Source organism: Sceloporus undulatus, chromosome 2, assembly GCF_019175285.1.
Source record: "Sceloporus undulatus isolate JIND9_A2432 ecotype Alabama chromosome 2, SceUnd_v1.1, whole genome shotgun sequence".
Lineage (NCBI taxonomy): Eukaryota > Metazoa > Chordata > Lepidosauria > Squamata > Phrynosomatidae > Sceloporus > Sceloporus undulatus.
Window position 1 is genome coordinate 136,067,077 of NC_056523.1, and position 13,102 is coordinate 136,080,178.

The window sequence follows — 13,102 nt, forward strand, 5'->3', positions numbered from 1 at the left end:
TCCTCCCTCGCCATGAGTTACGGCCGCCCGCCTCCGGACGTGGAAGGGATGACCTCCCTGAAGGTGGACAACCTGACCTACCGCACCTCCCCGGACACCCTGCGCCGGGTCTTCGAGAAGTACGGCCGCGTGGGCGACGTCTACATCCCGCGGGACCGCTACACCAAGGAGAGCCGCGGGTTCGCCTTCGTCCGCTTCCACGACAAGCGCGACGCCGAGGACGCCATGGACGCCATGGACGGAGCCGTCCTGGACGGCAGGGAGCTGCGGGTCCAGATGGCCCGATACGGGAGGCCCCCGGACTCCCACCACAGCCGCAGGGGGCCCCCTCCGCGCCGATACGGAAGCGGCGGATACGGACGACGCAGCCGCAGGTGAGGGCGGGAGGGAAGGCTGAAGCAAACACGGCTTGGCCTCGCTTTGAGTCTTTGTCTGGCTCAAGGCTGTGGAATTCTGGGAGCGCGCCCCGCAACAAACTCCAGCTCCCAGAATTCCACAGCCTTGAGCCAGACAAAGACTCAAAGCGAGGCCAGGCCGGGTTATTATTCCTCCAGTGTGGAAGCAGCCAGAGGACATAAAGGCATTAACCTCGGGAAGGTTCGTGAGAAGCGAAGCAAAATACCCGAGGGGGCGAGGGCGGCGGCGGCGGGGAAGTCTCTTGGCCACGCGGTGCAGGAAGGGGCCGCCCAGAGGCTTCCTTATCTGCACTGTGAGCCAAACTGCCCAGGCAGGGCGGCTCTTGCAACACTGGTGCGGCGTAGTAGCGCTTTGAGCACCGGAACTACTTCAGGATCATAGGAGTTAAAAAAGAGACCACCACCACCATGTGGGCCCATGCCTCTGGAGACCAGGGCTCCAGTGCCACCTTGAGTGCCATATTTCTCTCTGGGGAAGGCAAGGGCAAAGCCCCTCTAAAGAAATCTTGCCAAGAAAACCCTGTGTTAGGGTTGCCTTGGGGCAGTGGCTCTCAACCTTCCTAATGCCACAACCCTTTAATGCAGTTCCTCGTGTTGTGGTGCCCCCCCCCCCACCATATAATTATTTTTGTTGCTACCTCATATGGTATGTTTCCCAATAGTCTTAGGCAGGCCCTGTGCCCAAAGGGGTCATGACCCACATGTTGAGAACTGCTGCCTTAGGGTCCCCATGAGTCAGAAACCGCTTTAAGGCACAAGCCACAACAACAACATTGCCCAAACGCCTTTCCCCTTTTCCCCCTCCTCCTCTCTCCACAGCCCCAGAAGACGTCGCCGCAGTCGATCCCGGAGCAGGAGCCGATCCCGGTCCCGCAGCCGGTCGCGCTACAGCCGTTCCAAGTCCAGGTCTCGCACACGATCCCGCTCTCGCTCCACCTCCAAGTCCAGGTCGGCCAGGAGATCGAAGTCCAAGTCCTCCTCTGTCTCTAGATCTCGTTCCCGTTCAAGATCTCGGTCCAGATCAAGAAGTCCCCCGCCCGTCTCAAAGAGGGAGTCCAAGTCCAGGTCCCCTTCGAAGAGCCCACCCAAGTCTCCTGAAGAGGAAGGAGCCGTTTCCTCTTAAGGCAATGGTAAGGTGCCTGGTGCGTTACTGCAGCTGCATGGTTTTTTTGTAGCATTTCGGCCGTATTGGATCCTTCAGAGCCTTTTAGTACACATAAATGCTAGCGGGGCATGTTCATTTCTGAGGAGGGTGTGTAGTTTGTAGCTAATAAAGGATATCTTTGTGCTTTGTTGCTATTAATAGCTTGCTTTTTAATTTCTGTTTAAGACGCGACCTATTTCTGAAAATGACTATTTCTTACTGTTCTTATCCAACATCTGCATTTTCCCCTTTAAAGCTGCGGTCTCCTGTTTGCTTAAAGAATATTGGCCAGTATTGCAGATTTTAACTGATTTGGCTGATCCTCCAGGGACCAGTTTCTGTGGGCGTGTATTGGAGCAGGTTTGTCTTTAACTGTTAAAGATACACTATCCTGTTAATGAACAGTCAGTCCTGTGGTTACAAAGTTTAACAGCCACAAATGTTCTTAGAAACAAAAGTTGAAAAGCAAGGTTCTATGGAAACCAGGTTGTTCCGCTGTGCAATTGTGGGTTTATAAGGACGTGCTAGGTGGGGAAAACGGATAGTGTGTCTTTAACCTCCCTAAAAAGTTTGGTCCTGTTTTTTCAAAGGAAGGGGGCCTAGAAGTGTTATGGAAATGCAACTGTTTAATAACTTCAAAGTTTTGAATAAGAACTCATCCATAATTTAACAGAATCAGGCTGGCTTCATATTAAGGGTGGTTTGAGCGTTGCCCAACACCATATATTGTGGTTAGTGGAGAATCCACAAGTATCTCCAAAACTCTCCATCAACAATTAGTTTCTGGTGGGAGGTGGGTAATTTATATTACTATGCATCAAGACAAAGCTACTGCTACTAGGAAACTGATGATCCACAAAATATAGAATGTGTTAAGGTTTCCTTGCTGAACTCTTCATTTTTCAAACCTAGATACATCAAATAGATGAGAAATCTACATAACGGATGCCTTTGGAGGAGAACTGATCATACGAATCGCCAGTCCATTGGAAAGACCCCAGCACAAGCAACCAGCTGTTGAAAAAGGTTATTTTGTAACACTTTGTCTAACTTTTTATTTTACTTTTGAGCCTCAAATGGCAGACTATTACTTTTATGTGCCATTTTGTTGCTATTATTCAAATTTCTTGTAATTTAGTGATCTGAACGTCTACAGATTTCATTATTGGCTTGGATATTTGAGGTAAAAACTTCATTTTTGTTCATACAGTGCTGACTTGTTTGCAAATAAAACTGGTAACTAACCTGCTGCCTCAAGGTTAATATTAAAGAAATCTGCATCTTTAATATGCCGAGTAGCTTGATGCTGTCCAAATGTTCAAATTTTGCCTTTATTCTCCTGTTCTGAAATTTTAAATCCCAAAGCATTTGAAAACCTTCAGTTGAAACAGTATCTTCAAGTCAAACAGTAAACTGCAGCTGACAATTATTTTGAAAGATTTGTTTTTATCAGACAAAATTCTAATCTCTTCTCTTATGTATTTTTGTGCACTAGGCGCAGTTGTGTAGCAGTTGAGTAATGCTGGTTAGCTGTTAAGGTGGCGTGTTGCAGTGCAGAGTGCTTGGCTGTTTCCTGTTTTCTCCTGATTGCTCCTGTAACGATGCCTTGTCGTGCAGAAACAAATGGCTGTCCAGTTAATTATAATTGCCTGACAACTGCACTTCCAGTCACCCGGGCCTTGCATAAAAATAACGGAGCATACAGTGAGCACATCTAGCTGGTGATATACACACCTTATTTTTCCAGAATGGTAAATTAGACCATCTACATATGTGAACTTGCATATAAAAATGTAATGTTAAAGCATTTAATTCATTCCTCTCAGTATAAATTTGGAGTATCTCTTAAAACATTCTGTACTATAACCACTGTCTGTAGTTCAATAAAAACACTCTCTTGGTGTTGAGTTTTTTTGAAATCTAATGTTCTGAGTCAGTTTTGTGTGTTCCTGTGCCTTCAGGTTGTTTATGACTTAGGACAACCCTAGGGTGAATCTGTGATTCATTTTCTTGGCAATATTTTTTTTTCAGAGGTGGTTTGCCATTGCTTTTCTCTGAGGCTGAGCGAATTTCCATGTCTGAACAGGTAATTGAAGCAAGGTCTCCAGAGTTGTCCCAACTCTCAAACCACTCTCCCTCTTGTATATTACGATGGGAAAAGATTTAGTATATCAGAAAAAAATTCATATGCAATATATAATAGGAATTTCATGAGAGACTGCTAAATGGACTTCTTGTCAAATTAATGCGGGTGGCTTTTAAATTCCCATTTGCCATGAGTATTATATTTAGTGCTTACTGAACTGGTGACATGGGTATACCAACAAAGCAGGAAAGGCAGTAAACGTTTGTCATTTCCCTCTTCCATATCCTCAAATTGCTCCAGGGAGTGGGTGACTGAAGCATTTGCATCAGTGGAGGAACTGTTAGTGATACAGTGGAAGAGGTACAGTTCTTCTACACAGCTTCAGGCATTCACTGTTTGAAAATGTTCAAAAAAAAGTATAAATTTCAAACCTTGATTTTCCATTTTTTATAAGGGACACCATTTTGCTATGCCATTAGATTTAATGGGACTTGAGCATACATGGATTTTGTTATCCGTGGGGGATCTTGGAACCAACCCCAGCATATAACAAGGGTCCGCTGTAATTAATACTCAGCTGCCTTGTATGTTTGGGGAAGTTTTGAGGAAAATTTTCAACATCCTATTAAACATGCAGCTTAATTTAGTGCCAAACAACTTAAGTTTCAAAATAGAATATTTATTTTTAAAAAGTGTCCTAAAATGCTTCACAACATTGATTTCATTGGGGTAATAACCATCATTTCAACAGTATGTCTTCCTGGAAGAAAGGGGCCTGCTAGTTGTTCGTTGTTGGCCTGAAAAGACTGCAGTGGCACACAGAAGCTTTCCATCTCCCACTTGTAGAGTAGTCCTTCAATAGACCAGTCGGCACTGAAAAATAATTAATCTTTATAGTGCAAGGCCTAGGCTTGATCTATTGTGTTAGGACTGGCTTCTCAGAAGCTAGTTCAATACCTGGTTTCAAATGTGGAGCACTATATTAGGTTTTTAATCACGTGAATCTTATGACACGCTACTGAAAGTGAATGATCAACATGAGCAATTTGGCACAGCCATACCTTCTGACTTGGTAAGTAGTCCAGAACTGAGTATGTGGGTTCTTTTTCATAAAGTAGCTCACTGTGCTTAGAACATCTTCAAAGTCTGAAATGCAAATGACCTTTTAGTACAAATTTATATAACTTAAGATTTTTATTTTACTTTGGACTTTACTCCACAGCTGACATCTCTTTGATCATGCCATTAGTTTGCTGTATTGTATTCTAATGCACTTTTTATAGATTAGCAAAGTATTTTTAGCCTACAGTGTCCTGGAGGGCTGAATAGCAGTAAAGCATGAAAGCAGTTTTAGAACTTTATTGCCCCTCTAGATAGTTTTATCCATCATCAAAGTACAATAATAGCATCTGATCCATGATGGGAATCCCACTTCAAGGCAAGGGGCAGAAGCACATTAAAATACAACCCTTAGTGCTACTAAGCATAGGTGGTAGCAATAGACTGTAGTCCAAACAGTTACACTGAAAGTTTGAATTAATGAACAAATCTAAATGACATTGGTAAATACTTGCAAGTTGGTTTTTAACCACATGTTACAATGTGTATAAATTCAACTGCTACCTTACACATCACTTGCATTTTACAACATAGCCAGTAAGTGCACATAATTTACCTGAATACCCAATTTTGTCACATGTCTGCTGTAACTTGTGGAGAGCCTTTTGAATATTAATCCATAAAGTAACATTCATAATATAATGAACAAGGTAAGCAGCGATAGCCTTGTGGAGCAAATCAACATGCTTCAGCAAAGTTTTATTCAAAACAATATGCATGTACAAAATGTAAAGGTCAGGTAATCCTTGCATAAGTAAGCAAGACCGCTTGAAGACTTCTTCCAAAATTCATTTTGATGACCAAACTTACGTATCTGCTTTTTGCCCTTTCTGTTTTGCTGTTCATCTGTCTTCAGTAATAGATCCTGGAGGCAGCATCTGTTGTTGAATAGCAGGACCTAACAAGGTGAGGGGGATTCCCAGCAAACAGTGGATCATTAAGTAAATGGACACCCTGTAGGCCTTGCCGTTCAACAACAGAACAATACACAGATGGACACACATCGCCTCATCTCAGCCAACATACTGTCCTCTTCCAGGCCAGCATTCTCTGAAGATGCTAGCCACAGCTGCTGGTGAAACATCAGGAAGAAACTCTTCTAGAACACAGCCTCATAGCCCGAAAAACCCACAGAAAGCTACTTTGCCTGTTGTAGACAGACATCAACTAAAAATCTGTTTCGGCTCAAGCTTCTATTGCGTTGTTCATTGCAGACACACTGCTGCAACCACATGCTAACAGCCCATTTCTCCAGCTCTCCACCATCAGTGTGGATGCTGCTAAAAAAATTCCAGATAGAGAAAAGGGGCTGTGGGGGTTAAATGGTTTTGTAAAAAGCATCTTTGTCAGGTTTTGTTTACACGAATGTGTCTGCACATACACTGAATATGAATAGTAATGGGCATAAAATACAATAAGCACCTTACCTTCTGGTTCAAAAAATACATCAGATGCCAAAATTACATCCATTGCTGGTAAAGCCAACAGGTTGGGTGATATATGACCCCAGGTGATTCCTGTGACACATACACTTGAGAGGTTATTCATCTGGCAGCTTCTTCGGCAATTGTCCAAACACTGAGGGAATTCTGCATTATCTGACAGTATCATTTTTGCTCCACATTTTGCTGCTACTATCCCAGGGAGACTCACACCAGCGCCAATCTGTACAGTAAAAGCTGGTTTGTAATACACTATTTGTAAGGGTAAACAATGCTTAACAGCTCAGGATGGCACTTGAGATTGGATGATTCATTTCTCCCCCAGAATGATAGCTTAATGCTCCAAATAATAAATTACTCTTTTATCATCTAGGGGTAGCTGTGTTGGCTATATAGCAAATCCAATAACATCCAAACAATGATACCTTTACTGGGCCAACCAAAATGCGCAATTACATGTTACAAGTTTTCGAAGTCACACTGGCTTTATCAGACAAAGGAGAAAGATGTTAGTCCTAGGCCTGCATTTTCTGTTTCTGGTCTTAGTTCAGATAGTAGGGAGGGCTGTCTGCAGGCTGGCACCTGCCCCTTTAGCCATGTGGCCACTGGTAGATTTTCAAATTCAAGGAAATTTAATGTCCATTTGCAATTCAAAGAAGATGTTTCTTTGGAATCCAGCATGTCTCCTTCCTTTGTGAAGCCACAGGCTCCTATGTGCATAGAGAACACTGTATTTCTCAAGAAGTCTTCATGTTTTGCATCAGGAAAACTAGGTGGTGTAGCTGCATAGGTGCCTGTGGCTTCACAAAGGGAGGGGACATGCTGTATTCCAAGGAAACATCTTTGAGTTGCAAATAGACATTAAATTTCCTTGACTTTGAAAATCTACCAGTGATCACATGGCCAAAGAAGGGGAGGTGTCGGCCTGTAGATAGCCCTCCCTACATTCTGCAGGCCTAGGATTAACATCTTCAATTTCTTTCTCCTGTTTGCCTGATAAAGAAGCCAGTGTGACTTCAAAAGCTAAAAATTTGTGTTTCTATTTTCCAAAAGGATTTTTAAAGAATATGATGTGCCTCATTTGAGTGATCAAGGCTAATAGCATATGGTTTATGTTTTGTCTTCAGCTGCTGATGTATGTATGATATAGTTCAGTAGGGGAAATTATAGACATGACAGATTAACAATACTGTACCTGCATATACAGTATCTGATTATACATGCATATATATCAGTCACAACTAAAAACATCCCATATATAGCACAGTGTAGCACCATTGTTGGTTACTTTATTCTAAATGGAGGACATATATAAGCTATGATTACGTTCACTGGCATTTTTGTGGAGCTTAATTATAACTTAAATGTTTAAAACTACTTTTTTTTCTGTGCAAAATAATAATAATGATAATAATAACAACAATAATAAATTATTTATAGCCCGCCCAATCACCAGGAATCCGGGCGGGTTACAACAGTAAAAATACATTACAATAAAATACTAAATGGTCCCTTCCCAACCCCCTCCCCATTATTAAAACTAGAATTAAACAATCAAGAGTTTAAAAACAATAAAATGCAATACAGCATTAGGTTAGAATTAAAAACAATTTGGTGGGCAGGGAGTCAGTCATACATCAGAAAATTGAGATCATATGCATGAACATACACAAGGGAGGAAGCTGGAGTTTATTGGCTAGGTTGGGAATGCCTACCGGAAGAGATCCGTCTTAAGAGCCTTTTTGAAGTCTGTAAGAGTGCCATGAAACAGCCTAGAACTAACATCTTACATTGTTGAACAGATTTTTAAAAGATCTTGCTAATCTTGCCCACAGAGAATACTAATAAAAATTTAGCCTAATCAAAAGTAAACACATTCATGCTGTCTCTGAGACCCCCTTATAAATGCTTGAGATTTTAAACCTAGCCCTGCATTTTTAAACAAGATAAATTTATTTTTTTGGGGGGAGACACCTTTCTGCAAGCTTCTGCTTTCGTAAACCGAACTGTGTAAGGTGTAAACGTTTACCTCCAAAATGTTCTTGCCACAGACTAGTCTTCTATGAAACCAGACATACTGAGCCAAAACCACTGCACAGGGCCAAACGTACATGCCATACTGAGGATCAAGGACCTGAAAAAGGGAATTCTTTGTAAAATGAGTACAAATACTTTTTTTAAAAAGCCCACCAGCTGCTCTTTAACACGATGCATTTATAGGACTATGATTCCACTGGTTTTGTAGTCTACACTGAGACATGAGCACTCTGGCTTCAAATTTTAAATCCCCCTCTCTAAACTTCAAATCCACTGAATATTCCCATGATAATTAAAATAGAATCACAGAACTATTATTTTGTAGTGTGGAAGGACCCTTTTAAAAAGCTTTTTCTAACAGCCTTATTTATTAGATAAAGTCAGCTGATACCAGTAGCCTGCAAATTACTCCACAGAAGAATACAAACAACATTTTCCCACAGCATGTCTGTCTCAAAATAAACAGAAATTGCAGCCACCAAAGAGAATGATGAAACAAGTCAGTTTTCCAGCTGAGTATAAAAGGAGATACAATGGGCCCTTGGGGTTTGGTTCCAGGACCCCACATGGATACCAAAATCCATGGGATGCTCAAGTCCCATTAAATATGATGGCATAGTGAAATGGTGTTTCTTATAAAATAAAATGGCAAAAACAAGGTGTGCTCTTGGAATTTATACATTTTTGAATATTTTCAAGCCATTGCTGCTTGAATCTGTGGATAAAAAATCCACGGATAACGAGGGCTGACTATACTTTACTGTCACTGACCAGAGTATGATTCAGAGACATAGCCATGTTAGTCTGGAAAATCACAATGCAAAGGGATCATGTAGCACCTTTAAGACTAGAAAGAAAAGCTGGTAGCATGAGCTTCATAGACTAAATAGGTTCAAGTCTATGAAGGCTCATACTACCAGTTTTTCTTTCACTTAGTATCAAAGGTGCTACAAGAACCTTTTGCAGACTGATCAGAATACAGTACTGTATATAGTGTATGACAGAGCAACACAACCCAGCTTTCTAAGTTGGTTATATTGGTAACACCAGTAAAAGTTGGTAGCATCAGTAAAATCTAGTATAATTTTGCAGGATGGTATTTGCTGGGTGCCATAACAAAGCTGAACATACATAACCAATGTTTATGCCAGTTATTAAATCATTAACACTACTACTGATGATATCTCTTACTTGTATGACCAAGTGGTATCACATGTAATAATTCCAGTGGTTCATTAGCATTTGGTATCAAAAGTGCCCATAAGGTCCAGTAACACAGACACTGTATAGTATTTGCACATTAAAAAGCAATTCATTTTTACCACAGTAATGCCACCGATAACATTAATTGCTCTAACTTCATATCAGAATCACAGCCAACTTCATTATTATTATTATTATTATTATTATTATGGAAATATACTTTTATGCATAGACTGTATTGGCTAAAGGAACCAATATGGGAGAAGAGGTTAAACACCAAAGATCCAAAAACACACTGCAGAAATCATCCAGTTTGAGGCCGCTTTAACCGCCCTGACTCAGTGCTAGGGGATTCTGGGAAACTGTAGTTTATTGTGGCACCAGAACTCTCTCACAGAGAAGGGCTAAATGTCTCACAAAACTACAGTTCCCAGAATTCTCTAGCGTTGAGCCAGGGGCGCAGTTAAAGCAGTCTCAAACTGGATTATTTCTGCAGTGTATTTTGGACCAAAGATTTGTTTCTGTATGCAGACATTTATTTTCCATCTTTCAGATGTTGTCTTTATTGAAACAGTGCTGAAGCTTCAACCCAATTTATTGTCAGTCAAATTAAAGATCTCAGAGCAGTATACAGTAAATTAGAGCAACATGCAAGAAAATTACAAAAACTATTAGCCTTATTATTATTATATTTATTTGTGTTTCGCATTTCCCTCCCCCCAAAATTGGGACTCAAAGTGGCTTACGGTCTAAAAACATAGTACAATTAAAAACTTATGGGAAGGAATACAGGTTTGATAAAATGTATATAACATAGAAATGGCTCAAAGCAATACATACTGCCATAGTGTTTTTTGATTGAGGAAGATGCAATAATTAATTAAATAATAATAATAATAATAATAATCATTTCTTCTTACCCGCCTGTCCCCATGGATTCCTATGTATGGAATGTATATAACAAAGCTTTGTTTTTAAGTTAAATTTATAATAAAAGTTATTTAAAAAGAAAGAAAAGATCCCTTGCGGACTGATTTTCCAGACTAAGGTCCAAAACACAGTGCAAAAATAATCCAGTTTGAGTCCACATTAACTGCTATGGAATCCTGGGAAGTGCATCTTATTGTGGCACCACCAGAGCTCTTTAACAGAGAAGGCTCAATGTCTCACAGAACTACAGTCCCCAGCATTCCCTAGCACTGAGCCAGGGCAGGTAAAGGGGTCTCACACTGGATTATCCCTGCAGTGTGTGTTCTGGACATCACATGGCTATGGCTTTTCCAACCAAGACCCATGATGATGATGATGATGATGATGATGACAGACTGGGCACCTCAGGAATAAGGACCACCAGCTCTGGCTCCTCCTGGCTCCCTTCTTCTCCCTCCTCCTCTCCTCTTCCTCCAAAGCGGTACTCCCTGGCGCTGCTGCCTCTGGGCGCCTCCTGGAACATGGGGCCCTTTCCTGGCTGCCTTTTCCAAACCTCTCTACAGCCAAGCAAGGTTCGAATGACTCTGAAGTCGAGCCCGTCTGGACCAATGACGCCCCAGAGCTTCTTGGAGAGGGCGGGGTTACCAAAGGCTGAGCCAATAGGATTGCGCTCCACCAGAAGGGGAGTCCTCCCTCCTCCTATGACAGATTCCAGTCTCCTTGCGTTGCGTGGGGGTTTCCTCAGGCTGAGTTTCTCAATTGAGAGGGAGGCTGCCTGGCCTAGTGGTTGGAGTGCTGGGCCAGGGCTCTCAGGCAGACCAGGGTTCAGCTATGGAAACCCATTGAGTGACCCATTGGGCAAGTCACATTCTCTCAGCCTCAGAAGATGGCAATGGCAAAGCCATTAGTATTAAGAAATTTGCCAAGAAAACCCCATGATAGGGTTGCCATGTGTCAGAGATGACTTGAAGGCACACAGCAACCACCCTAGCATTGGACTAGGGTTCTGGAGACCCTGGTTCAAATCCTGGCTTGGCCTTGGAAACCCACTGGGTGACCTTGAGCAAGTCACACTCTCTCAGCTTGGAGGAGGGCAAAGGCAAACAGCCTGTGAAGATACTTACCAAGAAAACCTGCCTCAGGGTCACCATAATCAGAGATGACTTGAAGGCACACAACAACAACAACAACCTCAGATGTAGTGGTTTGAGCATTAGACTAGGACACTGAGGATGCATCCACACAGCAGACCCCCCTTTAACTGCCATGGCTCCATGATACAGAATTCTGGGATTTGTAGCCAACCACTAGGCCAGGCAGCCTCCCTCTCAATTGAGAAACTCAGCCTGAGGAAAGCACCACACAAGGAGACTGGAATCAATAATTGTGGCAGCAGAGCTCCCTGGCAGAGAAGGCTAAATGTCTCATTACACTACAAACCCCAGGGCAGTTAAAAAGTATGGTGCCAGGGCAGTTGAAAAGGTATTAACCCGGACTATTTCTGCAGTGCAGATGCAGCCTGGGAGACCAGGGTTCATATCCCTGCTTGGATATCCTGCTGCTAACCTCTTCATTTCAGTGAGTCTCAAAGGTACTACAGGATCGCTCTACATACTGATTCTAGAGACTAACATAGCTATATCTTTGAATTCTAGAAAAGACTAGTTGTTGTGTGTCTTCATGTCCTTTCTGACTTAGGGCGAACCTAAAATGAACGTATCCTTTTTTTTTTTTTTTCTTGTCAAGATTTGTTCAGAGGAAGTTTGCCATTGCCTTTCCCTGAGGCTAAGAAAGTGTGACTTGTCTAAGGTCACCTAGTGGGTTTCATGACCAAGCTGGGATTCGAACCCTGGTCCACAGAGTCATAGCCCAGTGCTCAAATTACTATGCCATGCTGGCTCCTTAGGAAAGGATTCTAATGCTTGGCAAAGTGGAGGGCAATGGGAAGAGAGAAAGACCACATTCCAGGTGGATAGACTCCATCAGAGAAGCCAGGGCCATGAGTCTGCAGAGGCTGAGCAGGGCAGCTGAGGAAAGGGTGGCCTGGAGTGGAGGTCTCTCATAAGCAGAGTACTTTGCCAACAAGGAATTAAATGGCTAAACGTTAAATTGTGGAGAATTAATTGGATTGTTATTTGAAAAAACAATACATATCCCATCAGCAGATCCAGCAGTGTATGTGAAGTTGTAAGGAAGGACTCTATACTGTGATAATACTTTTATTATTAATGTGCTTTAATTGCACTTCAACATTGTACTGTTTTGTGTTTTAGTTAGTTTTTAGTGTTCTGCTAGTTAGTGTTAAAATGTTCTAGTGCTTATAGTATTGGTGGTGTCATGTCTATTCTTTGTATTTTGCTTTCCTTTTGTGTGTCCCCCCCCCCTTTGAGCACTTATGGTTTTAGCAGCAATTAGTTTCTTTTGTGTTAAATTTAATGTGTGTGTGTTCAGTTTAACACAAACTAATCACAGCTACATACACACACATATACATATATATTTAATATGTGTGTGTGTGTGTATATATATGTATATAAAATTTAATGTATATGTGTATATATATATATATATATATATATATACATGTGCTTGTGTGTATATATAGCTGTGACTAGTTTTTTGTATTTAACACACACACACACAGATATATATTAAATTTAACACAAAAGAAGTCACAGCTACATACATACAAACACATACAGACATATATGTGTGTTAAATTTAA

General features: G+C 41.7%; 2 protein-coding genes across 7 annotated transcripts; one reads left to right on the forward strand and one right to left on the reverse strand.

Annotated features, from left to right (window-relative positions):
- The first annotated feature begins 12 nt into the window (after positions 1 to 12).
- On the forward strand, positions 13 to 3,479 carry SRSF2 (serine and arginine rich splicing factor 2). Of its 6 annotated transcripts, XR_006102004.1 has the most exons (5): positions 13 to 374; positions 1,236 to 1,546; positions 1,817 to 1,920; positions 2,473 to 2,586; positions 3,056 to 3,479. XR_006102004.1 is itself a non-coding variant. In XM_042450008.1 (3 exons), exons 1-2 carry the CDS (start codon positions 13 to 15, stop codon positions 1,537 to 1,539), a joined length of 666 nt encoding a protein of 221 aa, XP_042305942.1. In that variant the 3' UTR covers positions 1,540 to 1,546; positions 1,817 to 3,479. The 6 variants fall into 6 exon arrangements, 2 of the variants coding, with proteins under 2 accessions (XP_042305942.1, XP_042305941.1); XR_006102003.1 differs by having other exon boundaries at positions 1,817 to 2,586; XR_006102001.1 differs by having other exon boundaries at positions 2,473 to 3,479.
- An 838-nt stretch (positions 3,480 to 4,317) lies between these two features.
- Positions 4,318 to 10,994, reverse strand: METTL23 (methyltransferase like 23). Its single transcript, XM_042455950.1, has 5 exons — positions 10,781 to 10,994; positions 8,237 to 8,341; positions 6,193 to 6,430; positions 4,708 to 4,792; positions 4,318 to 4,519 (listed from the first exon to the last, which is right to left on the reverse strand). Exons 1-5 carry the CDS (start codon positions 10,898 to 10,900, stop codon positions 4,354 to 4,356), a joined length of 714 nt encoding a protein of 237 aa, XP_042311884.1. The 5' UTR covers positions 10,901 to 10,994; the 3' UTR covers positions 4,318 to 4,353.
- Between the last annotated feature and the right edge of the window lie 2,108 nt (positions 10,995 to 13,102).